This window comes from Hypomesus transpacificus, chromosome 9 (genome assembly GCF_021917145.1).
Source record: "Hypomesus transpacificus isolate Combined female chromosome 9, fHypTra1, whole genome shotgun sequence".
In the NCBI taxonomy this organism is placed as follows: Eukaryota; Metazoa; Chordata; class Actinopteri; order Osmeriformes; family Osmeridae; genus Hypomesus; species Hypomesus transpacificus.
In genome coordinates, this window is record NC_061068.1 from 12,863,730 (window position 1) to 12,883,359 (window position 19,630).

Below are 19,630 nucleotides of genomic sequence, written 5' to 3' on the forward strand. Positions count from 1 at the left end.
TTCCTCTCCTTCTCTCCTTTCTTCCTCCTTTCCCTCTTGTCCCCTCCTCTCCTTTCCTCTCTTCCCTCCCATCCCTCTCTTCCCCACCGCCTCTCCAGCTGTAGGCAGCAGGGTAATTCACAGGAGTTTGGCATGCGGGGGTCTTTAGTGTTCCCCGGTGCCCGAGGTGTCACAGACAAATTGGTTGATCAGTGTGGTTGCGAGGCCCCATTCAGACGCTTTCTTTACGACATCTAATTTACAGACCAAGAGAGGGGGGAAAAATGGGGCCATAAAGTTATACGAGGCCAAAGAGAGCCGGACGACGTGATATAGCATCCATCATTCAATTCTCAGTGTTGGCTTCAGACCATATGAGCAATCCTCCAAAGAGGTCTTTGAGAGAGTCTACATCAAATGGTCACAGCCACAAACTCCCCAACTGTCGACAAGTACACACAGCCTTCAGGGACAGCGCAGGGTTTCATATGTCAAACTGACATGCCGGCAGGGTTGATGAGACCCACTCGCGACCAAGACAGATGGCGACCATGCACCACGCGGCCTTTTGGAAACCGGAAAACTTTGTTGACATTTTCGTCAGGTGAAAGTTCGAATTCTGCAGTTAACAAGGGGTAGGAAAAAGTATAATTTTGGCATGCTAGACTTTGTCAGACTTTCCATGAATATTCCATTTTGTTATTCGTGTGTTTTTCAGCGAACAGGGCCAATTACGGTGTACCAAGAGGAACTCCTTGTTCCCTCGACCACCTCCATGCATACGGTACAGTTCAAAATGTGTGTACACTCATTCTACGCGTGTTGCTGTTTGCGTGTGTGTGTGAGTTTGTGTGTGTGTGTGTGTGTGGATGCTTACGTGTGCACACAGATGAAAATCGCAATCTCATTTTGGTTTGCGTGTGTGTTCATGTGGGGGTGTGTATTTGCATGGGTGGGTGTGTGGATTGGTGAGCGCATCTGTGAGTGTGGGTGAACATAGGAGTGCATGAATTCTTAACTGTGCCGCAAAACGTAAGGACACAGAGATGAAGATAGTCCACACACACAATCCCTAGAGGTATTCCTGGCTTCTCTAACAGGACGCAGAGCCAACATAGCCCCTGGTGGTGGTCCATCATAACCAAACATTGGAGAGAAAACAGCCCTGGCTGCCGGTGAGGTAAACTGCATGAAATATTCATCATTCAGATATTGTTGAATCCACTAATGTGGTTACGCTGTCCTGTGTTGCTTCTATGAAGGTGCAGGCTATCCTCACCACAATGGCCTGTTATTTTGGTTTGTCTTTGTAGGTCACCAGCATACTATCAGTGTGGAATTAGATAGGAGGAGCTGGTGTGTGTGTGTGTCTGTGTGTGTTTGTGTCTGATGTCTTCGTATGAGGAGGTTTAAATGTTCAAAGCGTTGTGGCTTTACACATTAAAGGCAAAGTGAGCTTTGTGTAGTTGGAGATGTGTGCCCTGTGTTTTAGTTGATTGATGGGTCCCGTCAGCAGGGTGAGAACTCAGGAGGATGAGAGAAGCTGCGTGGCAGGGTGTCTGAGGATCAAGAAGCCCCGCCTCCATCAACCCCCTACACACACACACACACCTTCAATTCCTGTCTAGGACGGAAGTGTTCAAAGTACAGTAAAAGCTCACACAGACCCATTACTTGGCTAAGAACAGGAGGCACTCAATATTAACAATTGTTCATTCAAACCCAGCTTCACGTCATCCTCCCCGCATCGTCCCAGCATGCAGCACGCTTGGCATTGAGGATCTTTGAATGGGAATTTGCGAGATAGTAAGCTCACAACAGTAATATATTTAGCAATTTCAGTCAGTCAGGGAGTTTATAAAGACTGTAGCTGTTTCAATACCTGTCACACTAGGTCATTTACAGCGATATCTGCCCACACACTAAAGGTTTTGTTCTCACTTCCTGTAGCTGTAGAGACCTCCCTCTCGGCAGTACCACACTTCTGCACAGTATTCGAGTCGCACCGAGACCTGGTCACATGGTACGCATAAGTGCCTATAATTCCTTTTTCCTTCTTTCTGCCCCCAAAAAAGAAAAAAGGTAGTGCTATATGCATTGAGCCGCCTCAATACAATTTGCATGTAAGTTGAGGGGAGGGAAACGTGTTGCCCATGCACTCGTTCAGGCAGAGCTTTTAGCCTGCTACATACAGCACAAATGTAAATGCATTCATTAGCATGGAAATGCATTCATGAATTCTGCCGGGTGATATTTTTCAAATCATAGCCATTGGTTTTCCATAAAGGTAGCATGGCAGTGCTTCCCTTGCCATCCTCCTGGCTAATACAGTTAGTTACAGATAGCACACGGTCATGCTTCTAGTTAATTGTACTTGTTGCTCATTCCCTGAGACCTTCACTGACTATCTGAAGAAAATGTCTGTATAGATTGAGTGATCAACAGCCTATGATGAGTTTCCAATGATAACATGTGATCTTTTAATCACCACGACATTTCAATTAGGAGAACCATTACATTTTCATTCCGGAGTGTTGAACAAATCTCATAGGGTAACCTTGGCGTTGAGGATATTTGAAAGGACATTTGCGAGAAATTACGCTCACAACATAAATCAATATCCCTGAATGTACAGTGTTTGTATGTTTAAAAAGAGTGTAACTCTTTCAATACCTTTCACACCAAGGAATTCACAACCTAAACTGTCCAGCACACACCATGGACCCATTGTCTATCCAGGGCTGCTGACTGGCTGTAGCACTGAATGTCAACCTGACAGTCCCATTTAAGAAAGCCGTTCTGAAGATGTATCATTATAAACCACTTCCTCTATTCGAATAACAACAAAAAAAGAGAAGAATTCCCATTTTCCACTTGAGATATTCCACTCTCAGCAGATTGCCAAACCGGTTAAATTAAATGTGAAAGTGTAGCCTGTGGACATGTACGCACCACTTTGTTTCAAGGAGGCCGTTTGGTACTCCTCTTGTTCAGAATTGCAGATCTCTCCAGAGGTTTTCACGGCATTAGACTTTAGATGTGGTGAGAACTGCATTGTTAAGATATTGAAATAGTAAGGAGGCAGAACAATAGTAATGATTTGTTGCGAGTGTAAGTGCGAGTTGCGATGACTACTGAATGTCACACACTGTAGATCGCTCACTCGCGCTGCCACTCTCGTCTGATGCAGAATTGCTATTTGTGTGAATCCGTCATGTCAGTGCTGTGTGTGTGTTTGTGTGTGTGAACTGTACGTGTGTTGTGAGTGGGTGTCTGTCTCTGCCTGGATGTGTTTGTGTGCGTGTGTGTGCGATTGTGTGCATGAGTCAATAATTGCATTTTAGAGTGTAATAATCACCATCTACTCTCTGCTTGAAGAACACTTTTTCACCTCAGAGAAAACTAACCTGTACAATAGAAAACCAATTAGTTCCAGCACTCATTTGGAAGCAGCAAAGGTTCTAACTGACCACCCTAATCAAGGTAGGGAGGAGACTGAGGAGGTCTTGCTCTCTGAATGCAAGGGCTAGGATTGGTTAATGTCATGCTGCCTTCATATTGTAACAGAATGGAAAGCTGCTGCAGGCCTGGCTGAGGGTTAAGTGGACTTGAAGTCCCTAACCAGACTCCAACATCCCATAATCAAACATACATTAGGTATGATGTTTTCACATTTTGTCCACTATAAGCATGCTGTGTAAGATAATGAGGCCCTCTGAGAATAACACAGAGACATGACGAAAGTTCATTTCAATTTTTTGGAGCAGCCCACCACATTCCAGCCAATTGTGTTCCACCAATCCTTTTCCAGCCAATCGCCTTTGGCGAGGTGAGCTTTCCACCATGACTCATTTTGTGCAACCACTGTCAATCAAACTTGATCTTGAGGAAAGTGCAGAAGTTCACACGATAATTAAGGCCACTGTTTCTCATATTTGCATGAATTGGATCATATTAGCCTACTGCAGCTTTAAGGAGGCCAGACTGCTCAAATGGATGCTGACGGCCTTGCATTGTTGGCGGTCTGTGTGCATGCATGTGTGTGCGGTCGTAGTCATGTGCGTGTGTTAACTTAGTCCATTACTGTATATAATTATTCTTTAAACAATAAATCCGTCTGATAGATTAATAGGGAAAACAATTATCATCATAATCATTATCATCATAATCATCACAATTGTCACTATCCTCAACACACATATAATACACATGGGATGTGGAAGAAAAAAAATAATCAGACAATTTTTTACTATAGAGGTCATTTTAATTCGGCTTGATGACAAATGATCATGATAATTACGTTTAGTTGCTAATTTGCTGACCATTAAGCCAATTACTGCAGACTTTGGATCATCTGGACATACTAGGGGTTGATTAGGGCTGGTCACTAAATCCTAGGAGGTTCCAGACACTAACACCAGCATCTCCATCTCTGTGAGGCAAAAACTGGTTATTCCCAATCATCAGTAAACTTGTGAAAATTGAATTATCTAACATGTATTATTTATCATTATAGTTGACACAATTAATATTCATTTCTGAATTACTCAGTTTTTCTACCAAAAAGAAAGAAGAAAAAGTGTGATTTGACTTTGTCATAATCCATGGCTATTTTGTCACCTGTAAGTACACCTGCAGTCTGGCTATTGCTATAAGAATATGCGTCTAATTTTCCAACATGTCAGTGGAATCAAAGGGGATATAAATCTGTTAAGTAATTGCCTGTCAAAAAGTGACGCAGATGATTCATGGGGCACGGGGAGAAAGACACAAAGGAAATGGACTTTTTGATTTGTCGGTACAGATCTCCAGTCTAAAGTAACATGTGTAATGGGAGGGATTCAGACACTGTGTTTCTGATGTATTAGGCTGATTATCCCACATAAATATCAGATAAAGATGGTGCTAGTGATCGCTAGTCCTTGTCCAACTCTCTGCTACCAAGAGCCAATTGAAAACATTATATTGTAATATCACATTTACTGTACGTGTGGGGGAAAACACACACACACGACTCACACATCTGCAGGAACGAGTTAACAAAGCTGCTCATGTAATTCTCTTCAGATCAGTAGAGCAGAAAAACAGGGCAGAGACAACCTCTGGTGTCCAGACCGAAATAGCTTGGCTATAATTGTGTCAGGTTCAGAGCCTGTGTCTGTTCCACAGTCAGTCAGTTACACCAGGTTAGAACAAGTGAGGATATGCTCTCGGGCAAAGTCACAGCCGAAAGGTAGTGCCAAGTAAAAGAGTCTTCACTATATGGAACAAGGAATCCTTTATAGTGTAGGGTAACTCTATTCAGGGACAATCTGACAAACATATTGACTTTGTTACGCTTGAGGTGGCAGAAATCTCTGCGCTTTCCTTCATTTAAAGTCTAATTTGATTTAGGGGATGTCTTGGCTGTAAGGAAAGCTTCTCTCTTTCCTGTACTGTGACTCCTGGAATGTTTGGTTTACTGCAATATCATGTTGGTTCTATATCTCGAGAGACTTAAAAAACACTGCAAAATGAAAGAAGATCTTTCCTCTGAAGAGGAGGAACTGTCGCTGTTCATGTGATAGCTTCATGTGGGGCCTGATCACCATTACTGATGTGAGTACATACTACTGTAAGTTCAGTTGGGTTTTAATGTATCATTCAACAGTTCTTTATGTTTAGGAATAGGTTACGCCATCACACAATCAGTCAGTGCGTACTGATGCCATCAATTTGTAATTGTATTGCTCTCCACTGAAACAATACAAAACGATGAAACAGACAGACCTAACAGTTTTCACACTGTGCACTGTGAACCAAAAATGATTCTCTTTTTCGGGGGGGCAGTAAGCTTATAAAAGCATTGAGTTTGAGCCTCTTTGAAGCCAGTGTACCCACAGAAGAATTGCAAGAATATGTGTGATATCTAAAAGCAACTGTTATTTTCCCATGAGAGGTCATTAGAGGCTGGCAGTAACAGTCCAGACATCCAACTACATAGTTTCCCACTTAGGCAATTAAAAGACATAACCGACACAAAACCCAGTCTCACGAGTTAACACCATGGATTCCACAGGAGGAAAAAGAGGTCTAGCATCCTGTGTGAATTTCTCTTTCTCGTTTCTCCCCTATTGGTCCTTTACCCTAATTTGTATTCAAGTTTAGAAAAAAAGGGGAGCAGTGTGAAGAATTCCATTTGATGCGTGCCCATGGGCAGCTTTCAGGAGCTTCTAAACCTGTATTTCTTCCATCCCCACAAATTTATCGCCTGTCCCACCGTCTTTTGTGTCGCCGCCGAGAGATGAGAGCAGAATCCCTAAGAACTGAGACCGATGCCAACGCGGAAGTCCGCGAGCAATGACTCCCAAAACGTCTCCCACTATTCACCCTCCTATGGGGCCTTCTAAAAGGTCCCCCACACCCACTGACATTTCCAACTTCCGACTCTTGATGGAGGAGATTGAGAAGTCTGGGTACCAGCCAAGAACACACCCAAATGAACTGTTCCCTTGGTAAATGTCATCGATGTCTAATCGCTAGCAAGACATGATAAAATACAATGCTTCTCTAATTACTTGCATGTTTTTTGAAGTGAACTTCACAACAACAACATCAAAAATGGACCAAAACCAGAAAATATGGAAACCTTTCTGTGAAAACATAATATCTGTGGTATATGTCAAAATAAATTATTTAGATTATGTTTTTCCTTGGGAGGCGTTTGGGAACAAGATAGTAATCATGAGGTGATATATATATCAAGGCGATATTGAAGAACAAGGTAAAGTGACAAAGATGTGTTCTTCTTCTCTGGTACAATCCCAATCTCTCAGGGGAGGAGCTGTCTTTCCTCTGCTGTCTGCTCCGTCACCCTTGTTCAACAGGGGGGACCTTGTCTGAGAGAGGAACCAGCCAGCGATGAAGACTAGCAGGCAGGGAGGAGACACAGAGGGGGGGGGACTGCTGCAGTTCTAACCGAGGCCCACACTTCACAGCCAACCAGATAGTGTTGGAGACTCCAGGGGAGGATCTGCTCTCAGTATCAGACAGAGACAGAGTCCCGGGAAGAAGGTAGAGCGAAGAAGGGAGAAATGAGGAGGGGGGGAGGGACATGGAGGATACAGGAATCAAGAGAAACAATAAAGTACTGTCGACATCATGAAAGACATCACAAGGTTATCCCAAAGTGATGGCTTTTTAAAAGACTTTGCAAAGTTTTTGAAGATGTAAAGAAACTTCCGTATTTTTCATATGCAGCTCCAACCCTTTATCCCACCTCCCGAACGAAAAAAAAAACGTTGACTTTGAATGAAAGACACTTGCTGTCAGCAGTCGACTGTCAACATAACATATAACTTAACAAGCTTAACTCATCCTACCTCGTCACACCTCATCGACCAGGACGCTTTTTACCAGGCGTTTTGTCGTGGCAAGCTGCGGCACAGTTCCAGGCTTTGCTCTATCGAGGAAATTCGCTCAATTACTCCATGCCACTCCCCAGTCTCCCCTCCCCACCCCACCCCGAGGTGTCTCAGTCATGTCTGGGTTCGGGGTCTGGTGAGGGAGGGGGTGTTCTACATTCTAATCAGGCAGCGGCCAGTTTGAGGGTAAGATGTCCTACAGCCTCTAATATACAGCTCTTCGCTCCCGCTGGGCTCACTCCATTGGTTGTTCCTGAGGCCCGGCCTTGCTGCCTGTCTGCTAGCAGACAATAGCGCTGTGTGAAGGAGGACACACAGCAGGCTGTTCCTCAGGACACCTTGGCTCTCTAAATGAGAAGTCAAGTGAGCCATTTATGTACCTGCGGGGTATGCGATTGCTGTGGAAGTGGATTTAGGGGAAAGGGAGTCAAATACACACTAACACAATCATTTGTTCAATCCTACGGACAACAGAATGATCCCTGTTACGTTGTTTGCAGATTGGTCCCAATGGTATATTTAGGTAAACAATTTTAAAGAGGAGATTATAACTCTATTTTAACTTGTGGGGAAATGTGAAATGACAGTGATTGGCTGTGATTTTGTTGCTTTGTTAACAACAGGGCAGTCCATCTCAGGTTCAAATTATTCCTGGGACTTCAAATCAACAAAACCTAGGTGTTTTATAAATAGTAATAATGATAATAATATAACAGAATATATAATTATCCAATGCAACATACAAGGCGGATTTAAGCTTAAGACCAAGAAGTCTGCAGTCAAATGCTGTACTACTGAGTTGTCTAGCCATGGAATAACTAAGTGAGTTTTGAGTCATCAAAACGTCAGGTTTTTAAACCAAAGAGAAGCCAAAATGATTTTAAGTGATGTTTAGACTGCTAGTTCTATGCAGGGGACAGGAGATCTTTGAGGAAGTCAATGGGTTGTTTATTTTCTCCCTCAATTATCACCCCGGGGTTTAGCTCAAAGACGTCTTAATAATTCATCTGCACTTTGGACATAGTTTTATTCTTTATGTTCCATTTATATCAACACTGCAATAATGCAATACTGTTCCCTTCAACAAGCACACTGGTGGGTGGTCACAAGTGCTTAAAACATTGAGAACGTGTTTGTGCACACACAAAATAACCTCGCTGGAGACCGTGTGCTCTGTGTATGCAAATTAGAAGACCAGACAAAAAGCATGGCTCTGTTCTCTGGACCTCCACACTGAATATTGCAGCCATGAACAAGGCCATATCCTGAGCAGCCACTGGTACTGTAATGCTGAGGCTGTAGGGAACGGAAAACAAAGCCTTTCTCCACTGAGGAAATGTGGTGCAGGATTACTGGAACAGGTCAGCCTGATGATGTGTGTAGCTTGGTGATGAGGATGAAGGTGGCATGAAAAGTAGGAGAGAGAAAGAGAGAGAGAGAGAGAGAGAGAGGAGTGGGAGGGAGGGAGGGAGAGAGAGAGAGAGAGAGAGGAGTGGGAGGGAGGGAGGGAGGGAGGGAGGGAGGGAGGGAGGGAGGGAGGGAGGGAGGGAGGGAGGGAGGGAGGGAGGGAAGGAAGGAAGGAAGGAGGGAGGGAGGGAGGGAGGGAGGGAGGGAGGGAAAGGGAAAGGGAAAGGGAAAGGGAAAGGGAAAGGGAAAGGGAAAGGGAAAGGGAAAGGGAAAGGGAAAGGGAAAGGGAAAGAGAAAGAGAAAGACAGAGACAGAGACAGACATAAAGCGAGAAAGAAAGAGAGAGATGTAGAGTGAGAAAAATAGAAAATAATTACATCAAGGACATGTACGTAGGGCTATGTGTTCACCTCTGTGACATTAATGTGCAGTGTGGCGCGCACTTAACAAAAAAAGAAAAGAAGCCAGATGAATGAGACAAAAACATTGTTCACATAAAGAGCTGATGATTAGTCAATTGTGTTCCTGGACTGGGGCCTCCGCCCCAATGGATGGGGTAAGGGGTGGATGGAGGGGTGGGGGGCGGATGGGGGCGGATGAGGGTGGATGAGGAGATGGGGGGATGGAGGGGGGATGGGGGGGCTCCACCCCTGGGTGGTGGGGGTGGATGGATCCACCCCGGGGTGGTGGTGGGGGATGTCTCTACCCTTTCCTAACAAGCACAGGGGCACGATGGGAACCGCCACCCCATAACCATCCATCAAACTGCACCCGGCCACCTCCTAGCCCCCCCACTGGCGGCCTGCTCTCCCCGTCTCTAAAGTCACACCGCTGCGACCGTGACCGCTGGGACTGCGGGTGCAGCTGTGTTTGGGCATCGCCCGAACACCATTAATCCCACACATTAATAAACGAGGAGCTAAATATACACAGAGCTTAATTAAAGTTGGGCATCCATTATTGAAGCGGAAGCCAGTTTTATGGGATGGGGGAGTAATTAGTCCCAGTACACCTCAGCGCTCCTCTCCCCGTTACCGGGTATAAATACCGGGCCTGCTGTTGCCACGGCTGCTTGTTGTCTTGCCAAGGGTATCCTCCAAATGACATCCTCACGCCCTGCAAAGGTTAGAACAAAAGGATTTCTGGGATTACGTGATGAGGCGTTTAAACACGCCGTGCGGGCGTCGTCTCCCCGCCTCTCATCGGGAAGGTGATTCTGAAGCTAATGCCAGTCAGTGTATTTGTTTTTATAGTAGACACTTGAAACACTGGAGGACGACCGGACAACAGCAGCTTCCTGCTATCAAGGCGGTGCACGTACTGGGCTGTGCCAGACAAAGGTGTACTCTGGTGTGGCATTACTGCCAAGGCCAAGGTCAGCCCTTCTCATCACCACCAAACAAATGACTACTCCTAATCTTCGCACTGTCATATATGAATAGGTATAGGTAATAATAAATGATGACCCTATTTCTACCAATGGGAAACGTATTGATTTTTTCATTGTAGCAGGAATTATGACCTTTGTATGCGCTTTGTAAGAGGGTTCATGTGGCCGTGTTGGTCTGAAAGGGTGAAACGCTTGTTTTCATGTCATTAGCAGCCTTGTCAGCAGTTGTCATGACACCAACAGGTGCTCTCTAGGTAACACAAACACGTCCCGACATCTCTAACACCATCAATCCCCCAACAGAGATGGAACGGCTTTTTTAATACATTCAGCAAGGAAGTCAACTACCAGCTATCCAATACCTCTGATTCCTCCCTCACCTAATTAGTAATTAAACGCTCAACAAGAAATGTATAATTATTTTACAGCTGGGGATCTCAAATACCCTGGGGTATTGTCACGGTTTCAGAACAAAGTCCTTAATTGATCTAATAATTTGCTCAAGTGAGCTGCTCCAGAGCAGTTTCAAGGTCACTGGCTTGGGTGTTGAAAGGAGTCTCACCTCGGGTATGTTTGTGAGCGCTGGACTGAGAGATGCGTCAAATGCATGTAATGAATTCCAGCTGATAGTGAGGTGTCGGTACAGTGGACAGAGTGGCACATGGGTAGCAGTAAACATGATACATTGTGTCATGCCTCGGAGCTAGGCTAATGTTAACAAGAGCTAAGGAACCAAATACAAGAAATGGCTTTGACCTTATAGTAAATATAAGATGAACAAATGAACATGTTGTGCATATCTCTCTCTATATATATACACACATATATATATATATATATATATATATATATATATATATATATATATATATATATATTATAATATACTGACATACAAAACATACAATGAATGGATACAAAAAATGTTTGTGTTTAAATGTCTTTTTTTTTTTACAATGCTTTCACATCTACTGTCCAGATTTGTAGTCTCCCCGATGTTCGTTGTTAAAACATTACAAATAAAATCATTCAACTTGCACTCAACTCATCCTGACCTTGATGATGGTGAGAGATTACATTTCCCATTCCGCTTGAGTCACATCAGAAGGAGAAAAATGAACATGGCTCAATTAACGATGAGCTAAACTGTCTCACGCAATTGTTAATTAGCTCATGTAAAAGTCTCCAGCAGGACATGAACCTGTTCAGGGACAAACACAGAGACGCTTGTTATTTTTTAAACAAAATTTGACATTTTGTGAGTTTTGATAAGTTTCAGGAAGTCTTAGGAGAAATTGTCAAAATCCATTGCGCTATACTAGCATTAGCTTAATGCCCCTCAAGGCAACAAGGGCTCCATGCCTTCAGGCACTGCCAAATAGCTGTGTGCTCACACAGCGAAAGATGAAAAAGAGATACATTTTCCATTTCCAGAGAGTGAAGGACAGTGGCTGAGGTACCAAGAGTTCGAGGTCTGGCCTTCTGAAATGGAGTGATTGAATTTCTTGGCAGCGGATTCATTAAAATGATCATTCTTATTTATGAAGCCCTTTAAAAAATTTAAATACTCTCCATGTACGGCTTCCCATTAATTAACTTTTTTCTCTCGTTTTCCTTCATTTTTCCTTGTTTCATTTTTTTTCTTCTTCTCTCGAATCCAAGTGAACTTGGCACACTAATGGGTTATAAATAATTCTGTTTCAGCTTAGACAGCAATTAGCCATAACGCCAGAGGCCATTCTTCTTCTTCTCTAGCCTGGTGTTGGTGATTTAGGAAGCAGCAGAGTGAGGAGTCTCCCTTGGCTGCATCATTCACAACGTCCCTCCCTTCTCACTTCTCCACCAGGGGTTAACCTGGGAAAATTTAGCTTCCATTGATAAAGTTCTACTTGCTGGCATCAGCACCAACTGGAGTTCCCTCCAGTTCACAATGCTTCTTGCAAGGATTCTCGTCACTCGGTCCTCAGTGAAAGAGGAGGCCAGAGGGAGCCAGAGTATCCACTAGGATTGTCTAGTAAAACCCAAACGTCTGACGGAGGCCCGTGGAAAATGTCAAGTGCCGACGGCGAAACCGCGAGGCACAAACTCTGCTAATGGACTTGTCACACCACTGTGTTTGGATCTCTCTCTTGTGTTTTTCCAGACAAAAATGTAGCTGTTGTTAATTAGCTCCGGCCTGCATGTACCGGGCCACGCCGCTGAACTCTCACTCATCAGAAGGAGCCGAGCCAGCTGTCGTTGGAGGAAGTTACACCAGGAAGCTCAGACCCAGACCTGATCTGCACAGCCTCCCAAGGTCACTCCCAGACCTACAACAATTCAATGTTACAATAGCTTGAACTGTCAGCTGGTTTCCAATTAGACAGAAACAGATGGGAGCCTATCTCAGCGTTAAGTCTGTCTCTGTATATTTAATACATATTTACACATTCACTGAACATGCTGTATATTGAATAATATAAATAGATCACTCTCTATAACCCCCTTCCCACACACTAATAAGTCTGCGTTTCCACCTGCCTGAAGAACTTTTTTCCTTAGCTTCAATGTTAAACTGCCAACAGGTAGCTGAACAAACACACGCCAGTCCTGTTGAGATATGTCACAAGGACCAGCCAAAAGGACACAGTAGATCACAGTTGACCAGATGGTGCGTAGTTAGGTGTCTGAGCTGAGGGAACTGGTGTTCACACAGAGACCAGACCATTTTAGGAGAGCACAGTGTAGGGCAGGGCAGGGTAGGGTAGGGTAGGGCAGGGCAGGGCAGGGCAGGGCAGGGCAGGGTAGGGCAGGGCAGGGCAGGGCAGGGCAGGGCAGGGCAGGGCAGCGCAGGGCAGGGTAGGGTAGGGCAGGGTAGGGCAGCGCAGCGCAGGGTAGGCGTAGAGCCGGGTCAGGCAGGGTATAGGGATGTGACACTCACACATAACGGTGAGAAAGACGTTTCCAGATGCCAGGACCACCTTCTCCCTGGTGGCCCGGTCGTAGATGCCCACGTGGCACTCATAGGGCCCGTTGTCTGAGATCCGCACCTCTGGAAGCCTGGGGAAATGGACAGGAAAACATCCATGAATACTTGGAACTGGAAGGAAGGCAAGTCTGTTGTAGAATATCACAATTGAACTATATTAACGAACAGTCATAAAAATGTGAGAAAATACATTTATTTTTGGTTTTAGAGAGGATGAATCATCCAATGAATGAGTGGACCAATCATAGCTACCATCCACTTCCTTACATGGTTGCTGAAGTCACAGAGAGTGGCGACACTTGAAGCCAATATCAGTGAAAACCCTCTGTGTTCATTATCTTGAACCAATAACCAATAATCATGCTCTTATGGTTCTTCCCTTTGGCACTTATTTTGGCTGTTCACAATAGGTGCTTCATGTTTTGGCTACTCGCAATGTTTTGGGGCTATCTTGTTGTTATTATCAGTGACCTATGCACTTTCTAAAGCTCTCTCTTGGAAGTCGCTTTGGATAAAAGCGTCTGCTAAATGAATAAATGTAAATGTAACCAATTTGACAAAAAAAAATCTATTCTCTCCCAGGGAGGAAAGACTCCATATGTTTATGGAGGACAGACAACAAACAATTATTCAGCTGTCCAGTAGATGACCATGATAAGGCCAATTAAAAACACACAAAAAACTCAAAAAACAAACTAAAGGGTTTGGGAGCCCTGCTGAATCTGTATTCCGCGCCAACCTAACATGTCAACACCCATAATCAAACAGAGACACCAGCAGTCGCATTTAGGCCTTGTGATTTATTTCCACAAAACAGGAACAATTGTCCTTGCCGGCCGGCTGGTTCAGACTGAGACTTCTGTTGGAACAGCAGTGAGGCACTTAGAAAGGACTGCCTCTAATGTGTTCAGCTGGGGAGTGTGTGTGTATGTGTGTGTGGGGGTGTGTGTGAATATGTGCATGTGTGTGCGGGTGTGTGTGTGCGTGCAGATGTGTGTGTGTGTGTGTGTGAGAGAGAGAAAGAGAGAGACAGAGAGAAGGAGGGAGAGAGAGTGAGGGTATGGGAGAAAAGGAGGGGGGAGTGAGTTTTTTTAGTCCTCCCTCCACTCTGATACACAGTATCTTGTGACGATGCCAGTGGGAAGCTGAGGGTGTCTTCATCCAGATAGGAGAGGTATGTCAGAGCACCACACGGACACCCAGTGATTGTACAATGCTTTTCAAATGATCAATGGTGCCATCTCTACTAACCGTTTCATGATAACATACTTATTTAGACTACTAAATGTCATGTTTGTGTTTATTCTGCATTTGACACAATCATCCGTCGTTGACAACTGTAACCTACAATCGTTGTATCATCCAATAGCATTCTGTTTACACACAGGATGCAGCCAAGCTAACTGCAGCCTGTCAATACCTCTCTCTCATGCAGCCTGTCTCTAATCCTGAAATACAAATCAGACATCCAGAGTCAAGACCAGCTTTGTGTGAGTTTCCTGCCATTTTCCCCCCCAGTGGATACAAAAGGAATTACAATGTTGACCAGGAAAAACACATGCATTGTATTTTATGGGCAGCATTCAATCTCAGGGCTCCAATTCTAGTTTCAATGGTGCTTTGACAAACTGTGATTACGCTGATTTGATGAGTGCCTTGGCTTCCAGGGTACCTATGCTGGCATTGCACGCACATAGCTCTCAACACTTTGGCTCCATGACAGTGTACCTTTTCTGCTGCCACATGAACTCGATCCAGACTCGCTTCCCATGTCCCTCCCTATTTTTCTTCCTCTTTTATTCTCTCTCTGTTTCTCTCTCTCTATCTCTGTTTCTCTCTCTCTGTTTCTCTCTCTCTGTTTCTCTCTCTGTTTCTCTCTCTCTGTTTCTCTCTCTCTCTCTTTATATCTCTTTCTCTCAAACACACACACACGTTCCAGGAATAATACATTGTTCTGATATTTTCGGTTTCTCTGCCTCATTAATCAGTGAGTTATAAAAAGCTGATTAGCACATCGAGATGAAGTTTACCTCTGGCTGGCAAAACAGGAGAACCCTGTCCCTCTCTCTACAGACACACAACACCCGTGTCATAGACGCGCATTGAGCATGGTACAAAACAGCTGTGTCCAGTCACATGGGCAGCAGGTCGATAGCAATGAGCCCCCTTAGAGGAACAGCAAAAACAGCAAACAGCAGAGAGAGATCGATCCTCCCTCGAGAGAAGGGTCTGTGTTTAACTCTCTCCTGAAAGGCTTCCACTGATGACAGTAGCTATCAGCTAGGGTAGTACATGATGGACAGAGAGAGAGAAAGAGAGAGGCACACAGAAACAGAGAGAGACAGGGAGAGAGATAAAGATATACAAGCAGAGAGACAGAGACACGCCGACCAGAAGACAAACACAGAGACAGGCAGATAGACTGTGAGACAGTGGTAGCCAGAGACAGACAGACAGATACAAATAAACAGACAGACAGAGAGAGAGAGACAGACAGACAGACAGACAGACAGACAGACAGACAGACAGACAGACAGACAGACAGACAGACAGACAGACAGAGAGAGAGAGAGAGAGAGAGAGAGAGAGAGAGAGAGAGACATACAGCCTGGCAGAAGCAGGATACTTGCAGGGAGCATGTTCCTATCTGGTATGCCTTCAGCGGTAAGGTGTTGGGTACCCTGGGCCTCTGCTTGGGCCAGCTTCACCATGACTCCATTTGTCCCTACTCTGACTGAAAAGAACAGCCTGCATCTCACCTATCTATGGGTGGATGGAGGGACTGTTGACCTCCAAGACAGAGATGGAGACAGGCATGGCTCCACCATGGCTCCCATTCCCTTCAGGGATGACAACAACCACCCAGAAAATAATCCCAAAGTGATGTTCAGTGTGCTGACAGCTTAACTCACAACATCGCAGTCCGGGATGTGCTTGTGTGGCTCATTCTGTGTGTGTGTGTGTGCGTGTTTGTGCGTGTGTCCGCCCCTTGCGGCTACAGGGAAGACAGGCCTTAGATGAAAAGACGTTGGACATGGAGGAACTACTCTGGGAGGGGTGATAGGCCAAGGAAAAAACGCACAACACACGTATTTCCAGAGTGACAGCTTCTCTCGAAGGCCTTTCAAGTATGACAGTAAACCTTTAGCTGTCGGGTTTAAGACAGGGAGTAGGGATAAGGTTGTACAGTCCCACTAACATTGTGACTCTTATGAAATATTAATATTGATGAAATTAATTTTTCAGCACCTTCGACAACTCGTTTTTCTCTCAGTGGCACAGCCTAGTCACTGAGCAATTTGGGAGAGACAAGGAATTTCAATTTGTACTGCAATCATTTCTATGTCTGACACGGTATGCAGTGCTTCGTTTAAGGGGAAATTACACCATCTTTCACAGGCCACAGGGGCTAGAGCAGTGAGTGGTGGAGGTCCTTCAAACCTGAGGAGAAAGCCAATAAATTCAAAGGCTATCGTTCATCTTAGCCAAGGCGTCAAAGGGGGTACTTGAGCAGAGTAAATCTCAGGACGGGCTACGTGAATACCTCAGTGTGAACCAGCTAGACAGCAAGCATGGACATGTTATTAGGGATTTCAATGACAAACAGTCACCAACACAACAAATATTTTATCAAAATCTACAGCTGCCTAGTCCCTACCGATGACAGATGTGACAAAGTTTAGCATGATAGTCTACCAATTAAACACCAAACACAACAGGCAGGTATTTTACAGAATAAACAACATTCTGATGGAAGAGGATGGGACGTTCTTTGAGATTCGGTGGCTTTCTAAGATATAAACAACATAACATCTTGAATCTGTGGTCATACGGGGAGATCTGACAGGCTGCCAAGACTTAGTAGAGGAGATTTACTGCTCTCAGGTGGAAATAGGAGATTACAGCTGGGGGTGAATCCGCCTCTGCATCCCTGGGTAAGCTGAGCTACTGCCTCGTGGCATGAGGGGCATGATGGGATATGCCTGGGAAGATTCCACCTGACATGGGTTCTGGTGTCTGAGGCAAGACGCCTACTTCCTCTGTGGTGACTGACAAAGGAAGTCCTCTTCCTCTCTGGTGACTGAGGAAGGAAACCTACTTCCTCTGTGGTGACTGACAAAGGAAGTCCTCTTCCTCTCTGGTGACTGAGGCAGGAAACCTACTTCCTCTGTGATGACTCAGGCAGGAAGCCTACACCTTCTCCGGTTACTGGAGCTGGAAGCCTACTGCCTCTTGCGCCTGAGGCAGGAAGCATACTTCCTCTCTGGTGACTGAGGCAGTATGCCCTTATCTTGTCTGCTTGACTGGTGCAGGATAAGGAAGCTGGCAGGGTGGACCAGAAACCATTCAACTGCATGGGTTTCATGCTGGGGCATTTGAAAGCTTGCTTCCTCATTTATTCCCTTTCTACCCCTTTCTATTCCTCTCCTACTGCCTCTCTCTCTCTCTCTCTCTCTCTCTCTCTCTCTCTCTCTCTCTCTCTCTCTCTCTCTCTCTCTCTCTCTCTCTCTCTCTCTCTCTCTCTCTCTCTCTCGCCACTACCACACTCTCTGTTTTGACTGTGGGTTTGTGGGTGTGTATCTGTGTCCGTGTCTATGTCCATATGGCTGTAACAGCCCCTAGCACTGGTGACTACTACCACCCCAAAGGACTGGTGGGATTGTCCAGACACATCATTCTCAGCCCGGTGACTCAGACACACAGGAGAGTAAATAAGGCAGAAAGCAAAGGGAATGGGATGGAGGTGGGACTGAGGGACATGGAGGGGTGGCTGGAGAAGAGAGAACATGATGGAGATGTCATGTGCGGTGGTGAACGAGTGTCATGAAAGAACAACCATTTACTCATGAAGGAAGAGAGTGATAAACACACCCTATATTCAGCTCGGGGTATTTCTACTGTGTGTGTGTGTGTGTGCAGAAGCCTTCTGCCTGAAAACAAAGAAACAGCAGCAGTAGAGGGAAGGTGGGAGGAGGAGGAGGATGAGGGGGGGATACGGAAAGAAGAGAAGGAGCGAGGTAGGGTGGAGAGGCGGCAGGAGGGAAGAATGCAGATGCCAGCCGTATTGTTGAGGCCCGGGGTAGAGGAAGACAGACCCCAGGACTCCTCAAACATGTAATCTACCCTACCAGAGCCAGATGATTCCTCCTGCTCTCCTCCCTCTCTCTCTCCCTCTCCCTCACTTCCCTATCTCTCTCAACCTGGTCCCTAAAATCCACTCATGCATACACAGCAGGACTCCATATTCAGGTCTCTGGCAGGCAGACAGGAGGATGCGGAGGAGGGTGAGGTAGCTGGGATGGGGGGCGGGGGAGGATGGGAGACGGGAGGTGGGGGTGAGGGAGTGAGCGGGCAGAGGAAGCGGGACCCTGCCTGGTACCGTGTTGCCGCGAGCAGTGCCCGAGGGTGAGCCTCGCTGCGGTACCTGGTGAACACAGGGCTCTGTGGAGAGGCTGGAGGACTGTCTGACCAGTTGCTCAGGGGGGAACAGTGGGCCTCTCTGCAGCCCCTGCTGACCGGCACACTGGCTTATCACAGCTACTTCCTCCTTTCCCCTCTCCACTCCTCCCTCCCTGCCTCCTTCTCTAACCACCTCTTCCTCCTCCTCCTCCTCCCCCTCCCGCTCTCCGTTTCCCTCGTCCTCCACTTCCCCACCCCTCCTAATTCCTCCTCCTCCTCCTCCCCCTCTCCCCCAAACCCAACCCCTCTTTATCCCTCCTCCTCCACATCATCACCCCTCGTCCTCCCCCGACCCTAAACTCCCTCCCTCGAACCCCTTTGTAGCGCTTCTCTCCGTCCTCCCTCCTCCTCACCCTCCCTGCTCCTCCACCCTGGCCTGGTATGACCCAGAGCAGATGGGTGGAGAGGACCTAGTCGCCAATACCAGCACCAGCACCCTCCCACTTCCCCTGTGCCTCTGGGCGGATGACCACCGCTCTCGCTACTGTGTATTACAGCAGACATCCGCCAGCAAAACAAATTGGGACGGATAAAAACTCCCGTTACCGGCTGGAGGAGGAAGCAGACAGCTGAGTTCAAAGTGTTCCGCTGGGTTTGAGGGACCTTTATCGACGGTGGTGCTTACCGGACCGTGGACTGGTAGACCAGGTCTTCTCGCTTGCGGTAGTCCTCCATGTGAGAGTAATTGGTGTTGAACATGGCATCATAGGTGAAGATCTTCTGTTTAATGGTGCCCCCGTCAGTGACCTGTCAAGCGAGAAAGAAGCATTAATAGGGTAGAGGTCTGTAATGTATAGAAGCGCTAATGTATCCCCATGCCCTGGACAGGGGCCATGCATAAACCAGAAGCTTTTGTCTGTCTTGACCAAATGGCTGCCCTTGCCCAGAGGCAACGATAAAGCCTGAAACGTTCAATTATCACATTGATCCATTTTTCTGCCCATCTAAATGGAGAAGCAAGGAGCAATTTAATCAAAGAAAAAATGGCGACGTGACAAATTCGGCTCGACTCTGTCTGTGTTT

General features: G+C 45.9%; 1 protein-coding gene across 1 annotated transcript in view; it reads right to left on the minus strand.

Moving 5' to 3' along the window:
• The window catches only part of igsf21a (immunoglobin superfamily, member 21a), a gene marked incomplete at its 5' end in the record, with an annotated part of 49,310 nt that extends 29,950 nt beyond the window's left edge, over positions 1-19,360 (minus strand). The window contains 2 exon segments of the mRNA XM_047025534.1: positions 13,100-13,218; positions 19,233-19,360. Of these exon segments, the coding sequence (XP_046881490.1) occupies positions 13,100-13,218; positions 19,233-19,360 (247 nt within the window).
• Positions 19,361-19,630: the final 270 nt, after the last annotated feature.